The sequence below is a fragment of the Rhododendron vialii genome, chromosome 9a, assembly GCF_030253575.1.
Source record: "Rhododendron vialii isolate Sample 1 chromosome 9a, ASM3025357v1".
Lineage (NCBI taxonomy): Eukaryota > Viridiplantae > Streptophyta > Magnoliopsida > Ericales > Ericaceae > Rhododendron > Rhododendron vialii.
Window position 1 is genome coordinate 11,896,021 of NC_080565.1, and position 23,607 is coordinate 11,919,627.

A 23,607-nucleotide genomic window follows, 5' to 3' on the forward strand; every position below is an offset into this window, starting at 1 on the left:
GCAATGGAGCCACTCACGCGTGCGACTGTTCCAGTCTGCGCGCGATGGTCCTCGTGGGAATTGGTGTCTTGCTGTTTTCGTGTATTTATTTACATATAGATCACTGTTAAGCATGTTAACAACCAGTTTACTGCTTTTCTCTGTTAGAATTGTTAGCTATAGTTCAATTTGCATTTCTGCTGTTATGGAGTACCACTGGAACCTTTCTGAATATGTTTCAGAACCCAAAAACATATAAACCACACACTGGTCAAAAGGCTCAGACCATCGCGCGCCAGGGCGCGAGCATCGCACGCCGGAGTGCACCATCGTGCGCTAGAGTACATCTTCGCACGCCAGAGCACACCATCGCGCGACGGAGTGCCATAGTAGCGCGATAGTCTGCCTCTGACCAGTGAGTGGCCTTGCACGGGTAGCTTGGCTTTAGGCCATTATTTTGTCCCCACACTGTTTATGGGGTGATTTGTTAATTTGTAGGGCTTTTTCAGCCTTTAAACTGCTTAGAACTGTCTATCAACTGCTATATAGACTGCTTGGTTTGTCATGGGTGTGCACTGGTCCTTCCAGAGCCCAAAAGGGGATAAAACTCAACCTGTTGGACGGATGTCAACTCGCGCGCAATTGTATGGGTTTGTCGTGCGATGGTGGGCTTGCATGCATGCAGATCCATGCATGCAAGTTGGCCATTGTTTGTGTCAAATTCATACAAAGGCACACTGTTTTGATATTCGGTCGCAGTTTTGGATTTTATCTCATTTATTTTTAATATTTCATCTATGCACGCTATCTATCACATCTTGCAAATTGTTACGGTTTTAATCCCCATTGAACTGTTCCCCCACTCTAATTGGCTAAAGAATTAATTAATCAAACAGAATTGCAAAACGTTTTCGCAAATGCCTAAGTAGAGACCGATCTCCGGATTGAGCGAGAGGGGTACATTAAAACTCTTCCCCTCTCGTAACCTGGCTCCCGAACCCAGATATGGTTATGACGGACTGGTGCCTTTACCTTTTTCAAATCAAACAGCGCAGCAAGCGTTTCAAGTTTGGTTCCTTCGGTGTCGGACCTTCAAATCCAAGTGGCGACTCTGAATTGAGTGCTCGTCTACCCAAAGAAAGCGCACGCTCATCGATCCGCCCTTCTTTTTCCGGGCACGTTGCCCACATCTTGCCCTCTTTCAAGTGGAATAAACAAAATAAAAGGTTGCTAAAATTAGCAATATTTATTCAAAAAAGTGTTCACATTGGAATAACCAAACTTAACAACATCTTAGCAACTGATCAAATTTTGGCTTTTGAATAATCAAAACTAGCAACCTTTTGGCAATAACCAAATTTAGTGATTCCACATTTTCTCAATCAAGTACACTCATTATTACACAAAAATCTTCTCTCTCTCAACAATGTTTTCAAAAAATAATTATAAAAAACTATTCTTACTATTCTTTTCAGAAATTTTTTCTAAAAAAAAAACCAAGTCTTTATATGAACTTTTTTAAAAATTTTAATAAAAACTGTTTCTTCAATTTCTTTTTTAAAATTTTATTTACACAAAACTGTTTTTTTACACATTTTTTTTTCATAAACCATTTTGTTATCCAACTATTTTTTACTTAAACTGTTTTTTTCCTTCCAAAAACTGTTTAATAAACTGTGTTTTTTCAAGAACAAATATATATATTTTTTAAAACTGTTTTTAACATAAACTAGTTTTTCAAAAGATTTACGTGAAATGAAGGAGAAAAGTTTGGAGAAAACTCAGGGAAGGAAGCAATGGTCTCATTGGTTTTGATTATGAGCAAAAAATAACCAGTGTAAGAGTTGACATTGCTAACTTTAGCAACCTCTAAATAGATAATCAAAATCTGATGTGACATATTTTGATTATTTACTTTTGCTTATTCCACTGCGGATGCTCCTGCGATATCCCTGTCGTAAGTGTTCTCGTTGTATTTACCACGTTATCTTTCTGACCTTTACATTCCAACCCTAAAAAAGTTTGAGTAGACCACAAATGAATAGATTCGTTGACGTAATATAAATGAATAGACCAAAAAAATAAAAAAACGGAGTGGGCCCGTGAAAAATCAGCTTAATCCGATACGTGATTGGATTGAGCATCTATACATATCGAATTTAGTTGATTTTTCACGGGGCCCACTCAATTTTTTATTTTAAAATTATTTAATGGCTCGAATTGTCCCGCGTGCCCGTCGGTTTTCTTAGCACCTCTAGTTTGTTAATCACGAAATTGGTTTACCCCCAAAACTGATTGGTGATCACGAAACTATTTTTAAGATAGTAGGAAAAACAATAGCGGAAACCAATAATGAAAACTGTTCTATTGAATTTTTGGAAATTAATAACAAGAACAGAAACTGAGATTAACATAGAAACAACAACTATAAGAATTACTCTCTCGTCCCTTTTTAAATGTCATACTTCGTAACTCCAACTTATTAAAAAAACATCATCATTATATCTTTCACATCAACTTTTTCCTCCACTTTCCCTACTTACCCATCATGATTACACTTTTTACTCACTAACTTTTCAAAATAGAATATACTTTTAGGGACAAAATAGACAATGTACTAACTTTTACCCACTAACTTTACCAAATGGATACTTATTAAGGGACAGCCCAAAATGGAATACTGGACTATAATAAGGGGACAGAGGGAGTAAGAAATAACAAACAAAGACCCGCATATACCCTAAAGACAAATTCGCTGCTTCACCGGAGGTGCTGGAGGTTTTGTCGGCATTCTCTCCCAGTGTAGCTTGGTAAAACTCAGTCGCAGAAGCATCGTTTGGACTGTCTGTCGAATTGAACCGTGTTTGTACCGTCTCTTACGAATAAAAATGGAGGAGCAGAAAAGACTAGGCTCCGTTCCAGAAACCTTCTTAAAAATAAGTACTTATTTTGAAACTTTTCAAAGAAAAATAAGAAGGGTTGTTCCAAAAAACTCAAATAAGTAGCTTATTTCACATTTTCAAACTCAAAAATAACGTAAATGAAAAAATAATTTTTCAATTTTTTTTTGCACCGTATTAAAAATCTCAATGAGATCTATCAAATAAGATTCATATTGATAAGAAAATTATTTGCGTAAATACATAATTTTTGAGCTTAAAATTGCCTTAACCAAAAAATAAGTATTTACTTCTTATTTTGTGAAACAAGTCTTATTATTAAACAAAAAATAAGAACTTATTCAAGTTTTGGAACGGAATCTCAATGTTGCTGGGAATTTTCGGAGTAAATAATACTGGGAAGCGAATGCCATTTTTATGGCTGCGAAAGAGACCTTTCAATCACATCAACAAATGCCAATGTCCCATCCCTTGAGTAAAAAGAACGGTGGGTGAAATCAAATACTCCTTCCGTCCCAAAATGATTGTCCGATCCGGAAAACGGAGTGATAAAAATAATACAATTTTTTCAAAAAAAAATTCAAACTTTTTTCACAAATTAAAAATACTCATTGATATCTAGTAAGTTATTAAAAAAAATTTGATTTTTTTTGTAAAAATTATATTAGTTTTAACACCCCATTTTGCAGACCGGACAAACATTTTAGAACGGAGGGAGTACCTTATTTTCGTCCTCCAATTTTTCCAATTGTGCCCTTCAATTGGATTTGCTCGGCTTTGTGGGTTGTCCGTATTGGTAGTTTCACACGCCATGTGTGGTGGCACGCACGATTTCTGGCCATGTGTGGTGGGCTAGCTGTAGTGCTTTCTTATATGGACTTAAGGTAACTTATAGCTGTAGTAACTTGGAGAAAAACTCTCTCTCTCTCTCTCATCCATCGACGATGCAGCTGCGCTCCACCGGCCATGGCGCCCACCCAGCTCTTACTTCAACTAACCGATCTCAATTCTCTACAAGACTCGAATCGGCAAAACTTTTTTCGAAATCTCGACCCGAATGCTTCTTCAAGCCCCCATAATCAGATCGGTCCGGAAGGGGAAAGAAAAGAGTACTCCCTACCGACTTCTGCGCGGCTCTACAACTATGCCTCGAAACGGCAATACCTAGAAAAATCAACAACCTTTTTTTTTTATCAGCAACCCTTTGGTTGATCTCAACTACCTTTGGTTGTGCGTTTCTGGTCTCTGATCTGTTTTTGTTTTTGTTGATCTCTGATATCTTTCTCTCTGTGTGTATATATAGACATGTTTATGTATTTATGTGTGTATGCACATATGTATTTGTGTGTGTGACGAGGGGGAGAGAGAGAGAGAGAGAATGGGGTTTGGATTATTTCCAACCCTTTTTGCTTGGGATCTTCTGAAGACATCTTGATGTGGTGGAAGATCTTTTGGTGTGTAGACCTTCCATAAATACCAAGTCAAGAATGTAACGAGAAACATACACACAAAGCTTGTATATAATCTGGCATTGTGTTTAGAACTTCCAAATTTTCGATGTACATAAATATGTAAATTACTAGACCTACTTTTCACCAAGTTCTTCACTACGGGCATGGTACTCGTGCAATGTACGAGGACGCCCACATAGTTTGGTGTAAAAAAAAAAAAAAAACCAATCTTCAATATGGGGAACTACTCTGTGATTAAAAATCACCATTATCACATTCACATGGAAAATTAATTAGGTAATTATTCCATTCAATACGAGAAATTAACTAAATTGCCCCGTTCAATATGGAAATTGATTATGTTATTACACTCTTGTAACCTCCATCCGAGACTCTCTCTTGAGCCTCTCTAACCCTAGCCGTCATACCTCTTTGTTTCTCCCTTCCCCTTCCTTCCTCCCCTTAGGGTTTCCAATATTGAATCCCTTACAAACTAATGGATGTAAACAAAGAGCGCGTCCTTCAACTAAAATGGGCTGGAATGCCTGTATGCCCAATTTATGCAAAGTGGGTGTTCTCCACCTTTGGAGTTTTCTCTCCGTCGGCCTCCAATCGTTTTTCTTTTTCCTTCCCTTCGTCACTCTCCATCCTCATACTCCCCTCATGCTTCCAGAAGCCTCGGCTTCCCCATTTCCTCTGCCGCCGCACCTCCTCCATCATATTCAAAGTGTAGTCGTCGGTGTCTCATCACTGGTGGTGCATCTTGGGTTCGTGGTTAAGGTTTGCGAATGTGGGCGCGGAGTTGTTTTCTGCGTGATTGAGTCACCAGAGTAGGAGATCTAGCTTGGTGGATGATGATTCTGAGGTTTTTTTCTTTTTGGTTGCGTTTTATTTTTTCAGCTGTGTTTCCCCTTATGCGGGTCTTTCTCCCTTCGCGGGACTTTCTCACCCTTTGTGGGTGTTGTTTGTTTTCTTTGATTGATGAACTCGGTGTGAGTTTTTTGAGAAGTGTTGATAACTTTGTGGCTCTCTATGTGGCCAAGAGTGCTTCGCGAGGGAAGCAATAAAAAAAAACCCCATCCCAGAATAACTTTGTTCTACAAAGCCCAATTCAATTCCAAACTAACCTAGATCAGACGATAGACCACAAACCTCGGGCGACAGGTCGCGAGCCCACGAGTTCAAAGTCCCTGCTCTAACCTCGGTGTCATCCAAGTGTTTGGTGATGGCAAGCGTGCACATCTCTTGTAACGCCCCCAATTTCGGGTACGTTAATAAGACATTTTATTACAAAAACAAAATGAATCTGACTCATTATTACATCACAAAGTCTTACAAGAGTACTTTTATCCAACAAGGGAGGGAACTAGGGTTCCTAGCTACTACTCTACCTGCTCTTCCATCCTAGCAAGCTCCTTGGCTTCGAAGGCCTCCAATGTATATAGCTCACCCTGTTCATCTATGAGGTCTGACACATTATACCGGCATCGCCACCAATATAATATGTCAGGGTCACCAAAAGGTAACACTGTGAGCTACAAAGGCTCAATAGAATAACCCATACCCTCTAACCCTTAACTTACAAACATTAAACCATAAAATCAACGATTTCCACATAGTTCAAACATATTTGACAAACAATAACACATCCACATTCATTATCCAAACTAACGTTGGTGTCCATGATTTTCTGAGTTTTTCCTACGCGATTTCTTGTAGCCCGTGTCTCCATTTCATAACCATATCAACATTTTCAAAATCGTTTTTAACACACCCAACCTCGGTTCCGCCGTTCCGGTTTCCCGAGTATCCTCACAATGGTTCCGTCGTCCCGGGTTCCCATTGGCACACATTGCATTGGCTCCTCTCCGTGGATAACCAAGCCACACACCCAACCTCGATTCCACCGTTCCGGTCTCCCGAGTATCCTCACAATGGTTCCGCCATCCCGGGTTCCCATTGGCACACAAAACACACACCACACAATGGGCTACCACGTCCGGCCACATTGCGGTTTCCAAAACATTTACCCTTTTTCAAAACACGCCTTTTCATTAACCGCACCCTAGGTGTCATGTTTCTACTTTCTTGATTTCCGTGTCTCATTTTCATGCATCGACTCCGCGGTAGGATTTTTCTTTTACGACATCATTCATTGTAATCTTTAAACTAACAAGATCATCCACTAGTAATACAAGCAATTCATGTATGCATGCTCATAACCATCTTAAAGATCAAAATACGAATACTTCTAAATAAGCGATAAGTTTCTATCTTTCAAAAATCCATTCTTTCCTCTTTTGTGGAAAGTTCAAAACAACGCATGTTTATTGAAGTAAAAGTTCATTATTCAACACGTTCATACTACCACTATCAAAACGAGTTCGTTAATCATCATGCATTCTAAACATCATAAGCGATAGATAACCTTATCTACTTAAATATACTTCAAGTTATACTTTGAACTAAAGAGTACGGATATTCTACTTTCTAATATACGGTTCTATACATAGAGTTATTAGACAAGGGGTTCTACATATACTTAGAGATAGGGGATAAGGTTAATCTACCTTACTTCTTAGCGGTTGGTCGGTTTTGAGAATAGGTCGTCGGTTTTGTGAATCGGCGGCGTAACGGCTCCGGTTTGCTTCGAAAGGAAGAGAGATGGATTGTCTCTTCCTAGAAACAACTTTGTTAACTAAAATAGGCTACTTTAAAGATCTAGGGGTGGTTTTGGAGGTGGTTTGGTGGTAGCTCTCGAGAACTTCAAGGAAACTTAAGAAACTTGAACTTTGGAACAAAAGAAGCTTAGAAATTCTAGAGAGAAGTTGGAGCAATGAGTGAAGGTGTAAGTTTAAGCTTGGAATGGCTTGCTATTTATAGGTCAAGGCTCCTTCCTCTCTCTCTCCCATCCGAATCTCTCTCTCTCTCTCTCTCTCTCTCTCTCTCTCTCTCTCTCTCTCTCTCTCTCTCTCTCCTATCTTTGATTTCTTTCACTTGTCAAGCTTGATTGAAAGCTTGATAGGTTAGGTTATGGTTGCTTGTACAACTCCTACCTAGTTCTTAGGCATGCAAGACTAGATTTGGTACTTTGGATTGGATTATGGAAAGATTGGTGGAGAAAGTAGGATGGTACAAGGTTTTATATTGGTAGATGTACAAATAAGGACTATGTGAAGGGATTTTACTTGAAGAAGTATACAACCCAAGATTGAAATCAAGTCGAAGTACAATGGAAGATCAAGCCAATGTACAATCCAAATCTTCTTCTCTCTCTCTCCCTCCTCTCTCCTTCGGCCCTCTCTCTCTCTCTCGGCCCTATCTCTCTCTCTTTCTCTTGTATAATATATATATATATATATATATATAAGTATGACCAAGAATATAAATAAAGGTACAAGGTACTATGTGATCTTTAACTAGATTTCCAAATCAAAATTCCCTATTAAAGAATTCCAATTTGGCACATGAGTACTTTGTAATAATATAAGTATATATAAATAAATATATAAGTCCAAGTACATAGATATATATATATATATATATATATGTAAAAGTATGTACCATGTAATCTAGGTAGATTATCAATATCCAATAAAAAATTATAAGATCAAAATCCCCCATTAAAATAGTCCAAATTGACACATGTTTCTTATTAAAATACTAGATTTTGTACCTAGAGAATCCTAGGGTATTAAGTCTATAAAGTACATACACATATATATTTATAAGTATATCATCACATGGAAAATCTAGAAAATGATTTAATAAACAACCCCTGTACTTATTGGCAAGTCTAATGCTATTATCCAATGGGTAATGATTTTTCTAGTGGTTATTGACCAATGGATAAAAGAGGTGAGGTACTATATATACTAGAATAATACCATATGTCCTTTAGGCATGTATATATAATAATATATAACTATATATGGGTACTTTAACAAAATCTATTAAATACTTTAGGTAGAAAATCTAGGTTTCCTATTGTCCAATGGATAAAGAATTCCCTAACATTTATCGTCCAATGGGTAATGGTTAAAAGGTAACTAAATGGTTTGGTAGTTAGGTTTCTCTAACTAATTGGTTAGAAGCTAACTATACTAGCCAAGAGATGTAATATAAGTATGACGGATTATTAGAGTTAACAAGAAAATTATAAAGCCATCCAAGAGAAATTAAAGAATTTGAATAAACAACGAGATTTTTATTTACTAAAAATCAGAGTTGTTACATCCCTTCTTTTTCAAAGCATTAGGATCATCAAAATATTCAAATAAGGAGAAAGCTATAATACACAGGGCATACCGTATGTTTAAATTATGACAATTTGTGATTTTCATTTTGCCGATTTTTGGTTTTCTAATGCATATTTATGATGCTAGTTATGACTTGTACTTTAAAATTTACCTGTTGAACAGATCACTAGCAGGTTATCCATAATTAAAAATGATTGTTATTATGTAACTATAATTATTCGTACCAAAATCTATAATACTTGTATCCCAACCAAATATATGCGTACAATATCAAAAATTAAATAATGTTACCCATAAATGTTATAACAACACCTTAAATGGGCATTATCTTACCACAATAAGTCGTACAAAAAATTCTTTAACTCGTATGATATTCCATAACAAAATAAAAAATTGTCGTACCAAAATCAACAATTGTTATACCCAAACCAAAAATATTTGTAAATTACCAAAAAATTTATAAAATAATCACAATTGTTATGACAACACCTAAAGTTGTCATTTTCTTACCACAACGTGTCGTATAAAAAAAACATAAGTAAATGCTACAAATTATATAACAAATCACAATTGTTATGACAATTCCATAAATTGACGTTTTCTTACCACAATGTGTCGTACCAAAAGAAATTGATTAAAATATTTCATAATAAGACATGTCTAAAATACTACAAATTCAGTAATATAATCAAATTTGTTACGACAACACCATAAATTGATGTTTTCATATCCACAACGTGTCATATAAAAAAAATTCAATTAGCTTGTTCAATTAACGATAGTTATAATCGGCAAAATACCATACCATAATTAAATAATATAACCATAATTGTTTTAATAAAATCATAAAGTGGCATTACCTTACCACAACCTGTCATATATTTTTTTTATGATATATTCCAGAACAAAATAAAAATATGTCATAAAAAATTCACAATAGTTATACTGAAGCAAAATATATATGTAAATTAAATACCAAATATTGAATAAAATAATCACAAGTATTATAACAATACCATAGATTGTCGTTACCTTAGCACAATGTGTTCTACAAAACTTAACCTAATTATTTTCAATTCCCACCACATAATTTTTTCAAATTTTGAAAATTTCCACCGTATTATCTTAATTTTCAATTCCCTCCGCACTATTTTTTCAAATTTTAATTTTTCCTACACAATACCTCAATAATTTAAACTAAAAATGACGTTCTCGCTCAAAATTTTCATCCAAGAAATTCACCAAAAAGTAAGTACTATACCCAATTTTTCAAATACAACTGCAATTTCCTCTCAAAATATTAGTCTAAGTCAAATTCTTTCTCTACAAAATTTAATTCAAAAAATCAAATTCCTTCGTGGAAAAATGAGATGTCACTAAAAAAATAATTATCCAACTGTCTCAAATACATACACTTTCGACACTAAAATGGAGTACAAAAAAATAAGTGTGAATATCAAAAAATAGAGTGTGAAAATTACTCCCCTTTTTGTAATTGGTAAAATTAATTATATTACTACTCAATCTTATCAATATTCAGGGCGGTGCACTTAACAATTGGCACTATATATTTGACATGTGCATCGGTGCCAAACCTTCACCCTATGCATATCAATCCAAATTTAATGGTGGTCCTAGGTTGTGGAAGTACAATCTAAATAATATTGAAATCATCTATCTTTTATCGAAATCGTCAATCTTTTACAATTTACATAATATCAATTAGGTCATACCAAGAATGAAGTTGATGGTTTATAGTTAGACACTTAATTGGTTGGAAAATATCATTCTATTATTCAATCTGCGTGCTGATGATGGAGCTTCCTAAACCTAATTGAGGCAAAAATTTACGTAGGTGACTTTATCAACAAACATAAAAAATTCAACGGATTTAATCGTCATTATTGTGTCACAGTTGCATGGCTACCTTACATTCAACTACAACAGAGGACTAGATTTCATATCAAATAAAAATTAAATGTACAATCGAAATGTCGTTAGTGAGTGTATTTTTAGAATGATTGATCAAGGCTGTTAGGATGTCAAGTTATACGATATTTAATTTGTGATATTTTACACATATATCTTGCTTAGGTATAATAATTATTGATTGTGCTACGACATATTTTGGTCTTTTATCTAATATCTTTTGATCGATTTCTTTTGATACGACACATTGTGGTAAGAAAGTGTCAATTTTTTATGTTATCATAACAATTGTGGTTATGTTATATAATTTGTAATATTTTATGTATGAGAGAGAGGCAGAGAAAGTCAAAGAGGAGAGAACAACTTATTACCTGCTAAGCCTTTTTTTTATTTTATTAATTGATTTAATAAATGGGTGGTTCGGATTATTCACTTTGAAATCCAAGGTTTTAAAATCATAATGCATACAGTACACCCCCTAATAAGTAGTGTGTACCATATGACTACCCATCTTATTCTTCCATTTTCCAACATGTTTTTGGCTTGTATTTTGTGGATAATGCATAGAGATGGCCAAACTAATGATTTTATTATTGCAGACCAAAATATATTTTCTTTTATAACTAGGTCACACAAGTTTGCACGCACGTCATTTATTTATAGGACTCTAAAATTAACGGCTGAACAAACCTCTAATTGCTCCGAGATTGAAAATGTAGAACAAGATAACATGATGATACACCATTATGATTTCATAAAAGGGAATGCTATAAATCGTGAATTTTCATTGATGTCCAAAAAGTAGAGAACAACACTTTCCGATGGAATTAGACTTCTATAGATATTAATCTTGATATGTTAGTATTATTGATCGGAAAAAAAAAGAAAAAGATTCATTAATTCATAACACAAAATACAAAGTTAATATGGTTTTGGGTATACCGGCTTGATCACCCAAGACCCTCTTCTCTTAACCACATTGAGGTACTGATTTAGGCCCAATAGGATAAACCCATCCAGGAGGAAAAAACACCTAACAACCCAAGGTTGGTAAGAAACCAACACAAACTTAAATACAACAAAATGGGCAAAGCTCAAAACCAACCCCAACTCCTAACCCTAGCCGCCCCCATCAGCACCTCCGTCCACCGCCGCTGCCACCCACGCCGTATCTGCAACAGACCACAACCAAACTCTCCGCCGCAGATCACCCGTGAAAGCACAGCCGCCAAAGAACGAACCAATCCGCCTAAACATACCATAGCCAGGGCAGAACGAACCAAATCTTAGTAGAAGAGAAGTGCGATCGTTAGAGCATTGCAGCCATGAGCCTCTCATCCTTCACACCTACAGCCGACCTCCACCTAAAGATTCCTGTAGGGGTACGATTTAACGGGACCTTGACCTGAATTAATATTCCTCCTCTGCTGCTCCGTTCTCCTGCCTCTGGACCTGTGACAAGTCACTAGGGCTGGAATAGCCCAGTGACCCTCCGACGATCAAGTCAGACCTTACGGGGGAATATAGATCTATGGTTAGGGAAGAATGGCATACCTCTCAAAGATGAGTATCCCTTTGTATTTATAGACCTAGGTTTACTTGGCCTCCAAGCTAGTGCGTGGAGGTCACGCTCAGGTAACCGCCTCGGGTGACATCATAGATGACGCACCGGATAAGGCAGTTACGGAGCATATGGCCAGGTCAGCCCTTCGCGAGGATTCTTGTCGATGATGTGTCTCATTAGGCGTAGGAGGCTTGGTCGGGAGCCCTCGGTGCTGTGTCTCCGGGGTCGGTACGGAGCCTTAGGTGGTATGTCTCCGGGGTCGGTATGGAGCCCTCGGTGGTATGTCTCCGAGGTCGGTACGGAGCCCTCGGTAATATGCTTCCGGAGTAGGTACGGAGCTCGGTGGTATGTCTTCGGAGTCAGTACGGAGCCCCATTTATTCGGGCCACTACAATAGCCCTTCAACTTCTCTCGACCTCTTATTGGTTTGGGAGGAGTTGACGAGTAGTACGGCCGAATGTTTTAATGTGTACGAAGCCCCAGAAAGATGTGTCGAGCCTCATACTCGTTGTTCGTCGGTTCGTGGGCTCGGCTTCGGGAAACCTAGGCACGAAGTAGGCACTGGAAGGTTTCCGTTGATTCGGGAAACCGAAGCACGAAGGAGGCACGGAATGGTTCCGTCGCTTTGGGGCTCGGCTTCGGGAAATCGCGGCACGGAAGAGTTCCATCTGTTTGTGTGCTCGGCTTCAGGAAACCAAGCCGAGGCATGAAGGAGGCACGGAAGGATTCCGTCGCTTCGGGGGCTCGGCATCAGGAAACTGAGGCACGGAAGGGTTTCGTCGCTTCAGGGGCTCGGCTTCGGAAAACCGAGGCACGAAGGAGGCACGGAAGGGTTCCATCGTTTCGTGGGCTCGGCTTCGGGAAACCAAGGCACGAAGGAGGCACGGAAGTGTTCCGTCGCTTCGGGGGCTCGGCTTCGGGAAACCGAGGCACGAAGGAGGTACGGAAGTGTTCCGTCGGTTCGTGGGCTCTGCTTCAGGAAATCAAGGCACGAAGGAGGCACGGAAGTGTTCCGTTGCTTCGAGGGCTCGGCTTCGGGAAACCAAGGCACGAAGGAGGCACGGAAGGGTTCCTTTGATTCGTAGGCTCAGCTTCAGGAAACCGTGGCACGAAGGAGGCACGGAAAGGTTTGGATGCTTCCGAGCCTATTGAAAGCTAACTTCTGCCTTGAATCTTGGTTTGATTGCTGTTCGGGGCACGGTGGACGCCTTCTATGCTAGCCCGTTTTCTCCCAAAGAACCATTTCCCTGGAAGGGGCAAGGCGATCTTTTTACGGACTGCCTAGGCCATTGATTCTTTTGGCGGATGCGTACGTTGTTGAGCAACAGACGGTCCTAGCCCCCGCCGGAGCAAGAGTTGGAGGACAGGTGGAAGAGCCGCTTGATCTTCACCAATTTCTCTCATTGCGTCGCCGCTCTTTGGTTCTCGGATCTCGACATTTCCGTCGTGAAGAACGCTTATAAGCGAGGTGAGAGTTGTTGAAGGGAAGGAGCGAACATCAGAGAGAACGACTAATCCCCAACAGAGTCGCCAATTGTAGGGGTACGATTTAACGGGACCTTGACCTGAATTAATATTCCTCCTCCGCTGCTCCGTTCCCCTGCCTCTGGACCTGCGACAAGTCACTAGGGCTGGAATAGCCCAGTGACCCTCCGACGATCAAGTCAGACCTCAGGGGGGAATATAGATCTAGGGTTAGGGAAGAATGGCATATCTCTCGAAGATGAGTATCCCTTTGTATTTATAGACCTAGGTTTACTTGGCCTCCAAGCTAGCGCGTGGAGGTCACGCTCAGATAACCGCCTTGGGTGACATCATAGATGACGCACCAGATAAGGCAGTTACGGAGCACATGGCCAGGTCAGCCCTTCGAGAGGATTCTTCTCGATGATGTGTCTCATTAGGCATAGGAGGCTTGCTCGGGAGCCCTCGGTGCTGTGTCTCCGGGGTCGGTACGGAGCCTTAGGTGGTATGTCTCCGGGGTCGATACGGAGCCCTCAGTGGTATGTCTCCGAGGTCGGTACGGAGCCCTCGGTAATATGCTTCCGGAGTAGGTACGGAGCTCGGTGGTATATCTCCGGAGTCAGTACGGAGCCCCATTTATTCGGGCCACTACAATTCCCTTCCGCTGCATCCAACCCCTCAAACTGCCACCTCCCACATCCACAAGATAACATCAAACCAGATCCACCATCACCTGCAAAACAAAACAAGAAAACAGAGCCCCAACCCACCCCCTCGACCACCAGACGCCACCCAACAACACCCAACCGCCTTCCGCCACGGCCCCACTTCGCCATTAAGCAAGAACCCAGTACCATCCAACAACAAGAACTAGAGGGAGCCCAGAAGGATAGAAGAAAACAGATCGCCAAGCCATTAGGCCGAAAAATCCGTCGTACCCAGTAGTACTGACGGCGGCAAAACCAAAACGATTGGGAAAAGGGCGAGGAGGGAATGTAAAGGGAGAGGAGAAGGGGAGGAGGTAGGAGAGAGAGGGAAGAAAAACAGAAACGGAGGCCCAGTGGGGAGGAGGAAGGGGCGTCTTCCCCCCGGGGCGGCGGGGGCGAAAGAAGAGGAAGAAGGGATCTGGTTTTGAGAGAGAGTGAGAGAGGATACGTTAGCATTATTGCAAATGCATCTGTAGTAGTAGAAGTGGTAAACAATTCAACATTACAAAATACAATTATCTGCTCGTCCCTTGTACATTTTACGTTCAACAATTAAAGTTACAAATTATGATGCGTACATAGATAGAGAGGAGAATCGAAAAGAGATAAATATCGTATATACTCTATGTTCCCCTTTCATCTGCTCATCCCTTCTTCAACCGCCGGTGCCATTTCCACTTCCCGTTTTTGTTTCTCGACATTTCCATGCCATCCTAAGAAAATTTTACAAAGAAATTAAAATCACCAAATTAATAGACCATGCATCAACACGTTCATCAGTTGAATCACAGTCCCATCTACAATTTGATTTATGTGCTTAAATATATAGTAAATGCTTGTTTAGAACCGCGAGTCCAGATGTTCTTCGAAAAAGATCGTGCGAAAGCGTTAAAAACAATAGGTCATGCAAAAACTTAAAAGATATATTGGCATAAACTAAAAATATATAGGATATCGTAAAATAAAATTTTCTAAAAATATAGAATTGATTTTCACACTCCTCTTTTTTTCCAAACGCACTCTTTTTTTGTTTGTTTATAGTTATGTGAAATTACATGATTACTCTTTTCATATGTGAAGGAAAAATATATGAAGGGTAATTTTGTAATTCTACATGAATGAAGACAAAAAGAATAGAGTGCATTTGGACAAAAGGATAGCGTGAAAATCAATTTTCAAACAAAAACTATTTGTAAGCTTTTAACTGGACAAAAGAAGAGTAGGCACATAAAGTGAATATCAGAATATGAAAGGAAACATTTGATCGATCACTTTCAACAATGCTACAATCACACATAAACACTTATACACACACTAGACATGGTACACCTCCAATATGTGTAGGGCCCATTCCCTTTGTGTGTGTGTGTATATGTGTAAGTGTTTGTGTGTAAAATTATTGCGGTCACTTTAGCTAGAGCCTTGTCAAACTCGATTATTAGGGCACAGATCAACACCTTTCTATCGTATATAGCTTGCATATATTTTTTTTTTTGGCAAAATGACATATTCATTGGCAAAAAATGAAACTATTCATTGGCCAAAAATGAAAATGGCAAGGGTGAAATGGTAAACACCGGTGTGGATGCTCTTACACAACCAAACACATGGGTTCAACCAAAATTACAAATATTCTGAGAGGGGAAATGGAAGCCACTAGTCCAAAAAAAATAAATTTACCAATATCATTTCTGTTAAATGGTGTCTAAGTGAACAGAGAGAGGAAAGAAGAGGGGTCCTTGAAGATGTATATTGTTGTTGAAAATAACTATGCCTACTTTATTTTATTTTGTTTACTACATTATCTACTTATTACAAATTTAAGTGAATTTTCTTTTACTTTAACTACATATAAATAATTCAGTGCCGACAATACAAAAAAACTAAAACTAAAAATAATAAATTGTACATTTTTTAAACCGAGGGTGTTCACTAGAGCCCCCTCAATCCATAGTGCAGGTGCCCTTGGACCATATGATGGCGATATACCCACTCAACTGTTTGCCAATCATTAGTAGTAATTTTTGGGAAATTTCTATGATCTACATAGAATGGCCCCTTAAATCTGTAGAAATTTGTTTATTTCCTCTCTATCATATGAGTGTTTCTAAAATTGTAGAATGACTGCACTTGGTTACAAGGCTTTCTGTACTAAAGTTTAGACATTAACAAAAATTATTTTGGCATATTATCATTTTCCGTACATGTGTGTGGAGAGAGAGAGAGAGAGAAGCATCTATAAATAGTATACCGACGGGGAGGTTGAATCCTCGATTGGTGAGCTCACGGTACTCTTGACACAAGGCGCACGACTCGCAGCAGCAGTGAAGCAAGCAATCACCACAAGGGTTTTCCTGCAGAGAGTATTGTTGCCTCATCTTTGCACGGTAGAAGCACGAGAAGAAACACGGACACCCAGTCACGCACGTTATTAATGTGTATAGTGCTCCGCTTGTTCCACATGCTGCATTTACCGCATGGGGGAAAAAAAGAAAGTCATTCATGGACTCCCTTCGTCTCTTTTTAAATATACTGCTTCGTAACTCCAACTTATTAAAAAGACATCATCATTATACCTTTCACATCAATTTTTTCTTCCACTTCCCTTATTTACCCATCATCATTACATTTTTACTCACTAACTTTTCAAAATGGAATCTACTTTTAGGGACAAAATAGACAATGAACCAACTTTTATCCACTAACTTTACAAAATGGATACTTATTAAAGGACAGCTCAAAATAAAATACTGGACTCTAAATAAGGAACGGATGGAGTAATATTTATTATGTTTCTGATCAGGTAAGCACTTACTTTAAAGACAAAATTGTCCTCATTTTTTGGGTCTTGGACTAAAATAAGAAGCGGACGTTGTAAAAATTGGGCCTTTCAAACATGGTACACCTTAGACAAAGGCCTCAGTGGCCTAGCCAGAGCCTGTGGCACCATCGTCTAACATTTTCCGAATGAAGGAAAAAACAAGGGAAAATGACGGTCAAAGACGTGTTTTGATAATTAATATTCGCTAAAAATATTTTTAGCATTAACAAATGTTCTCAGCATGTCCTTGGCGGGTATTAATTATCAAAACACGTTATGGACCGTCATTTTCCAAAAAAAAAAAACAATTTATCAAATCACATGACTTATGGAGAATTTGACCAAACAACTACGGTTAGAAATTAAGCCTGTGTTACGATCTTTCAATACGTCCTATTTTTTTCATGTTTCTGCAAGAGTGGATACGGCTGGGCAAGCTCTTGCTGATGTGCAGTTTCAATTGGCAACTTTCCCCCAAAATCAACAATTGCATGACCAAGAAAAGGATTCGGGGGTGTTTGGCAACCTATTTTTTGGCTTTTGATTTTCAGCTTTTTGGTTTTTTGGTTTTTTGGATTATGGGCAGAATGTATTTTGGGTATGATAGGAGTGTTTGGGAGATTTGTGCAGAATGTATTTTGAAACTGTAGTAGTGTTTGGTAGATGATTGTTGAGAATGAATTATGGGTTGCATTTTTACAATATTGCCCTTTGTCTTCTTATAACAGTCACTTCCGTTTTTTTGTTTAATTTTTTTTAAACTTTATTGTTGAATAGTTTTTATGGGCCGTTTATTGAAGTCCATTATTATTCTAAAGTAATGTTTTGTTTTTGTCTTTTTTTTTTGTATTTTTTTTTCAAATCTGCTGTTTGCCTTTGGCCGTTATATTATTGTGTTAACATAATTATTTTTGATACGTAATTTTTTTCGTTTTTTTTAAATTTAAGGAAGACATTTGGTATTTTTATTTGGTATTTTAGATTTAAAATAATAAGACCAATGTTACAAGTAACACTTTAATTTAACGACAAACACATAACATAAATATAAAAAAAATTAAAAAGTACAATCCGAAGCCAAAAAAAAAACACACACAAACCACGCCTACAAGCATAATGAAAAAAACAAACACACATGTTTAACAACATTACACAACCTCGAAAGTGTCGAGGTGACCTAGCGTATATTGTTTTCCATGATGAAATCTCGCATAGATGCCCTTACAACGTCCATGTTACGATCATCACGTTGGACCCTACTTTCATGGTTGCTGTTAGGAAAGTGGATAAGGAAGGAGGGGCAATTTTGGTAAAATGATGGGAGTATTAGGGGTATTTTCGTAATAAAAATTCAGAATCCGAAAATGAGAATCCCAAAAGCTCCTCCAACCCAGATTTTGGTTTTTGGCTCCTAAACCCATAATCCGAAAATTCATTCTCCCAAAATCCATTTTCAAAATCTGTTGCCAAACACCCATAATCCGAAAATGGGAATCCAAAAATCCAATAATCTACTTGCCAAACACCCCCTTCGAACTGTTGGTTTCTTTTATTGATCTTAGTTATGCTGAAGAATCTTTTAAAAAACAGAAGTATAGAGTTTTGTGGTTATCCTTGGGGGATCAGAACACTAAGTTCCTCCACCAAAAGATGAGAGCACATTGTCTTAGAAATAAAATTCTCAGTTTATAGGACAATTCTGGGGTCAGACTTGGGGGTGTTTGGTGACTTCTTTTTCCCATTCTCATTTTTGCCTTTTTACATTATCAATGTTTGGCAGCTCATTTCGTAAATGTGTTTTTGAAAACACATTTTGAGTACCTACTTTTCATTATTGGGTTTTGCTGTTTTGGGTGTTTGGCACCTCATTTCAAAATGTAGTTTGGCAGAATGAGTTTGCTCATTTTGCTTAAGGAGAGAAGTAAAAAACTGGTCCAGAGGAGCTTTTTGCATTATTGGATTATCCAATTTTCAGTTAGACTACGAAAATACCCACACTCATGTGTTGGAACTGGCGGTACAGTGTACATGTGTTTTTTTTTCTTCAATTGGTACTTCTAATTGTTTCCTAATAATAAAGTTTGTGTGCTTTTTTTTTTTGTTAATTTTATTATTATTTTAGTGATTCCTTAACTTAATCGTTCTCTTATTTCTATGAAACTACTTACATGGTAATATTTAATTATTTTGAATTACCAAATAAAAAATTCAAGACTGGTAAAATTTTAGTTCCCAAAAAATATATAAATATAAATTAAATTAGTAAAAAAATTATTTATAATAATTTTAAATAATAATAAAGAACCAAGGGCAACATGGCAAAAAACCAACCCATAATTCATATTCATCATATATCTCTCAAACACTACTCATATTACAAAATAAATTCTGCACATATTCATCCAAACGCTACCAGATTCAAATTACCTTCTGACCAAAAAGTCAAAAAGCCAAAAAGTTGAAAATGGAAAGCCAGAAAGTAGGCTCCCAAACACCCCCATTAATACTCCTCCTGAGGTCAAGCAAGATATTTTGAGCTACTATACTGATCTCCTAGGCACTCCTTTTAGTCAGAGAAGAGATGCCAAATAGGTTTTGGGTATGGCTTTGAATCAGAAAGTCACTAGAGCAATGGGGGTAGAGTTGATTAAACATATAATTGCTGAGGAGATTAAATTGGTTATGTGGTCGACAATAAGAATAAGGCTCCAGGTTTGGATGGTTTTAATTCGGGTTTCTTTCAAGAAAATTAGGACTTAGTTGAGAAGGATGTGATTCAAGCTGTTCAACAATTTTTCCTTGATGGGGATATTCGGCAATGGAATGCAACTGCTATTACTTTAGTGCCTAAGCCTTCTTCTCCTTCAACTGTGAGAAACTATAGACCCATTGCATGTTGCAATGTGGTTTATAAGTGTGTTACTAAGGTTCTTGCCAACGGACTGCAGCCTATTCTTCCAAGTATCATTAGTTCAATCAATCTGCTTTTGTTAAGGGTCGTAGTATTATGGAAAATGTCCTTCTAATGCAAGAACTAGTGAAAAATTATCATAAATCTAGGGGATCTCCTAGGTGTGCTGTTAAGATGGATTTTAATGGGTGAAGAACTGTATAACTACTTCCATGTTCTCTGTTATGATCAATGGGCAGCTGGAGGGTTTTTTCCCTGGCCAAAGGGGTCTTAGGCAAGGAGACCTTTTATCCCCTTACCTTTTCTTACTAGTGATGGAGGCTTTCACAGCACTTCTCCAATATAAGGTGCAACATCAAGCTTTTCGATATCACCCTAAATGCCATTCTTTGTAGTTAACTCATTTAATTTTTGCGGATGACATATTTGTTTTGTGTGGTGCTGAGGAGGGATCTTCTACAATAATTGCTGAGGTTTTGAAAGATTTTCACTTGTTTTCTGGGTTGCAAATCAATATGCTCAAGAGTTCTATTTTTTTTTTTTTGCTGATGTGGATTTTACTACTAAATGTCGTTTACACTATATCCTCTCTGTCCTTGAGGGTGTTCTTCTAGTCAAGTATCTTGGTGTCCCTCTGATATCTACTAAATTGAAAGCTTCTGACTGTGCTCAATTGAAGAACAAAATTCTGTTAAGAATTCAGTCTTAATAGAACTCTTTCTTATGGAGGGAGGGCTCAATTGGTTAAATCAGTTCTGTTCAGTATCCAGGTTTATTGGGCTTCATTTTTATTCTCCCTCGGAAAGTTATTCAAGAGATGGAACAACTGCTTAGGGTTTTTTTGTGGTTTGGATCAGAGTTAAAAAGTACAAGTGCTAAAGTCTCTTGGCATGATGTTTGTGCTCCCAAAGAAGGAGGTCTTGGCTTTAGGCTTATGAAGGATTGAAATAGGGCCTCAATGGTCAGACACTTAAAAGTACAGGTGCTAAAATCTCTTGGCAAGATGTTTGTGCTCCCAAAGAAGGAGGTCATGGCTTTAGGCTTATGAAGGATTGGAATAGGGCCTCAATGGTCAAACACTTGTGGGCAGTATGCATGAAGAGTGATACACTTTGGGTGAAATGAATACATACATATGTGATCAAAGATAGGAGTATTTGGGGTCTTAGAATCCCCCCAAATGCTTCTTGGACTATGAGAAAATTGCTAAAGTTACGTGACAAAGTGCATCCTTGGATAACATACAAGATTGGGAATGGGGCTAATACTTTTTTCTGGCTCAATAATTGGCATCCTTTAGGTCCCCTTTACAAGAAATTTGGTGAGCAAGTAGTTCATAACTTGGGGAGGTCCTTGACTGCTAAGGTTAGTTCTATCATTCATATGAACAGATAGTATTGGCCACGACAGAGAAATCCCTCAATTCTTGAAATCACTAGAGCAACGCCTGTGACATTCATCACCGACCCTACTTCTGCTGATTTTGTCGTTGGAACCTTACATCTAGTGGGGTCTATACTGTGAAGTCTGCTTGGCAGGCTTTTAGGACACCTAAACCTCTTTTCCCTTGGCATATGATCATATGGTTTAAATTTCATACCCCGAGGTGGGCTTTCATCCAGTGGCTTTCAGTTCTGGAGTGTTTAACAACCAAAGATAGGTTGGTTTCCTGGGGCATTCAAGTGAATCCTACTTGTGTCCTTTGCTCTAGGGAGGATGAATCCCACTCCAATCTGTTTTTCACTTGTGCTTATTCTACTAAAGTTTGGTATGCTATTTTGCTTCGTAATGGGATTATCAGTGGGTCACTAGTGTTGCAGAATGTGCTAAGATGGGCTAAGCAATTTCACAAGGGGAATGCTATGGTGCATACGATTTTAAATTTATCTTTGGCTACTACAATCTATTGGCTTTGGAGGGAGGCTCAGGGAGCGAAATAGTGGAGTCTTTCAACCGAAGCCAGGATTGTTCTTCTTTACAAGGTGTGATAATTGATGATGTTCGTGCTTGTATCAGTTCCTGGAGAGGGGTCAAAGCTTCTCTCCAAAACTGTGACATTGCTGTTAGCTGGAAAATTAGTAGGGAAATTTTTCTCCCCTAGTTGTTTTGGGGATGTATAGGATTTTGGTTTCTTTTAGCTTTCTTGTTTGTAGAAGTTGTACTTGGACTTGGTCCTTTTGTTCTTGGTTGATTTGAGCTATATAAGATTTGACTTGACCAAAAAAAAAAACTACTGTCCGCTCTCTGGAGCCAAAGTAGGATAGATAATTTTTTGCTTGACATATTCAATTTTTTTTTTTTTGAGGGAGGGTAAAAAAGTAATTTCACCTAGCAAACTCAGCTAGACAATTGCTGACCAGGGAGAGGTAAAGTGAACCCTTTAAACACACACACAAACCCAAACTCCCGATGTAGGAGCCAGCCCAACTGACGCATGCCCAAGAGCCTCGCCGCGAAACGCAGCACAACTACAGCGGGCCCAAGGGGCCTACACCAGAGGTCGAATCCCTCCACAACGGGTGGGCACGACTTAGTTTTTTTTAGGAAGGGCAAGAAGGTAATTTCACCTACCAAACTCACATAGACAATTGCTGATTAGGGAGAGGTAGAGTGAACCCTTTAAACACACACAAACCCAAACTCCCGATGTAAGAGCCGACGTATTCAAAATTTACTTTACATAATCTAGTTCTTTATCAATTGCTATCATAATAGCATAGCGAACGACCATGGACACATCCTGAATTCAACATAATTATGGGTGAAATTATAACTTTTTTCGAATACCTCACAAATTTGTACAGTACTAATATTTGTAGCCTCAGTTTAATTAATACTTACAGCTTGACCCTTTGTCCACAATCTCAGCAATCCGTCCAAACGTAATACACGGACACCAGCAAGTAAGACAGCCTACAATCAACAAAATTAGCACAAACAAAAACACATCTTTAAGAAACCCAATTGACTCGAAAATCTCTTACAAAATCCACTTACTTGCCAATGAGAAACAACAGTTCAAAAACAAAAAATCTAATTACTTTGTAACAGAGTTGACTTACAATTATTGACATCATCAAAGCAGTCACAGAGTCCTGTGGACCAAGGGACCAGTGGTTTGGGCCGAACTGGGACCGGTATCTGTGGGACGTTCTCGCTGTAGAAATTATCAGCGGAATCGACGGGGATGCCTTCGGCCGGCTGGTCGTAGGGGGGCGGCGGCGGAGGCGGCACAGTGGTCAAGTATCTCTGGTACTCGGTTGAATTTGAGGTATACATGATTGGAAAATGAGGGGTGTGTGACTGTGAGGTGTGCGATGATATTGAAGATAGGGATGAGAAAGAAGAAGAAAAAGGGGAATGGTAGTTTGGAATAGGGAAGTCCAATGGGGTTGGAGATTATTTATATCAATCAATTTATTGTATTGTTGTACAGGACGGCGGCGGGGGGGGGGGGGGGGGGGTGGGGGCGCCGGTGTGGGGGAAGTGTGCGGTTTTGGGGTCAACGGAGAGAGACGGGTCAAGGTCCACCAGCGTCTGTGACACTCCATGTTGAGATGTGTGAGTAGCATGGAAGCTTCCTCTGTCATTGTGTAGAGAGATGAATTTTTTGCCAAGTCAG

General features: G+C 38.6%; 1 protein-coding gene across 1 annotated transcript; it reads right to left on the reverse strand.

The window, feature by feature from the left end:
* Nucleotides 1-14,708: 14,708 nt before the first annotated feature.
* On the reverse strand, nt 14,709-23,607 carry LOC131301310 (protein PLANT CADMIUM RESISTANCE 2-like). The gene is made up of 4 exons (XM_058327512.1): nt 23,048-23,607; nt 22,827-22,898; nt 16,505-16,717; nt 14,709-14,966 (listed from the first exon to the last, which is right to left on the reverse strand). The coding sequence occupies exons 1-4, from the start codon at nt 23,262-23,264 to the stop codon at nt 14,890-14,892; spliced, it is 579 nt and encodes a 192-aa protein (XP_058183495.1). The 5' UTR covers nt 23,265-23,607; the 3' UTR covers nt 14,709-14,889.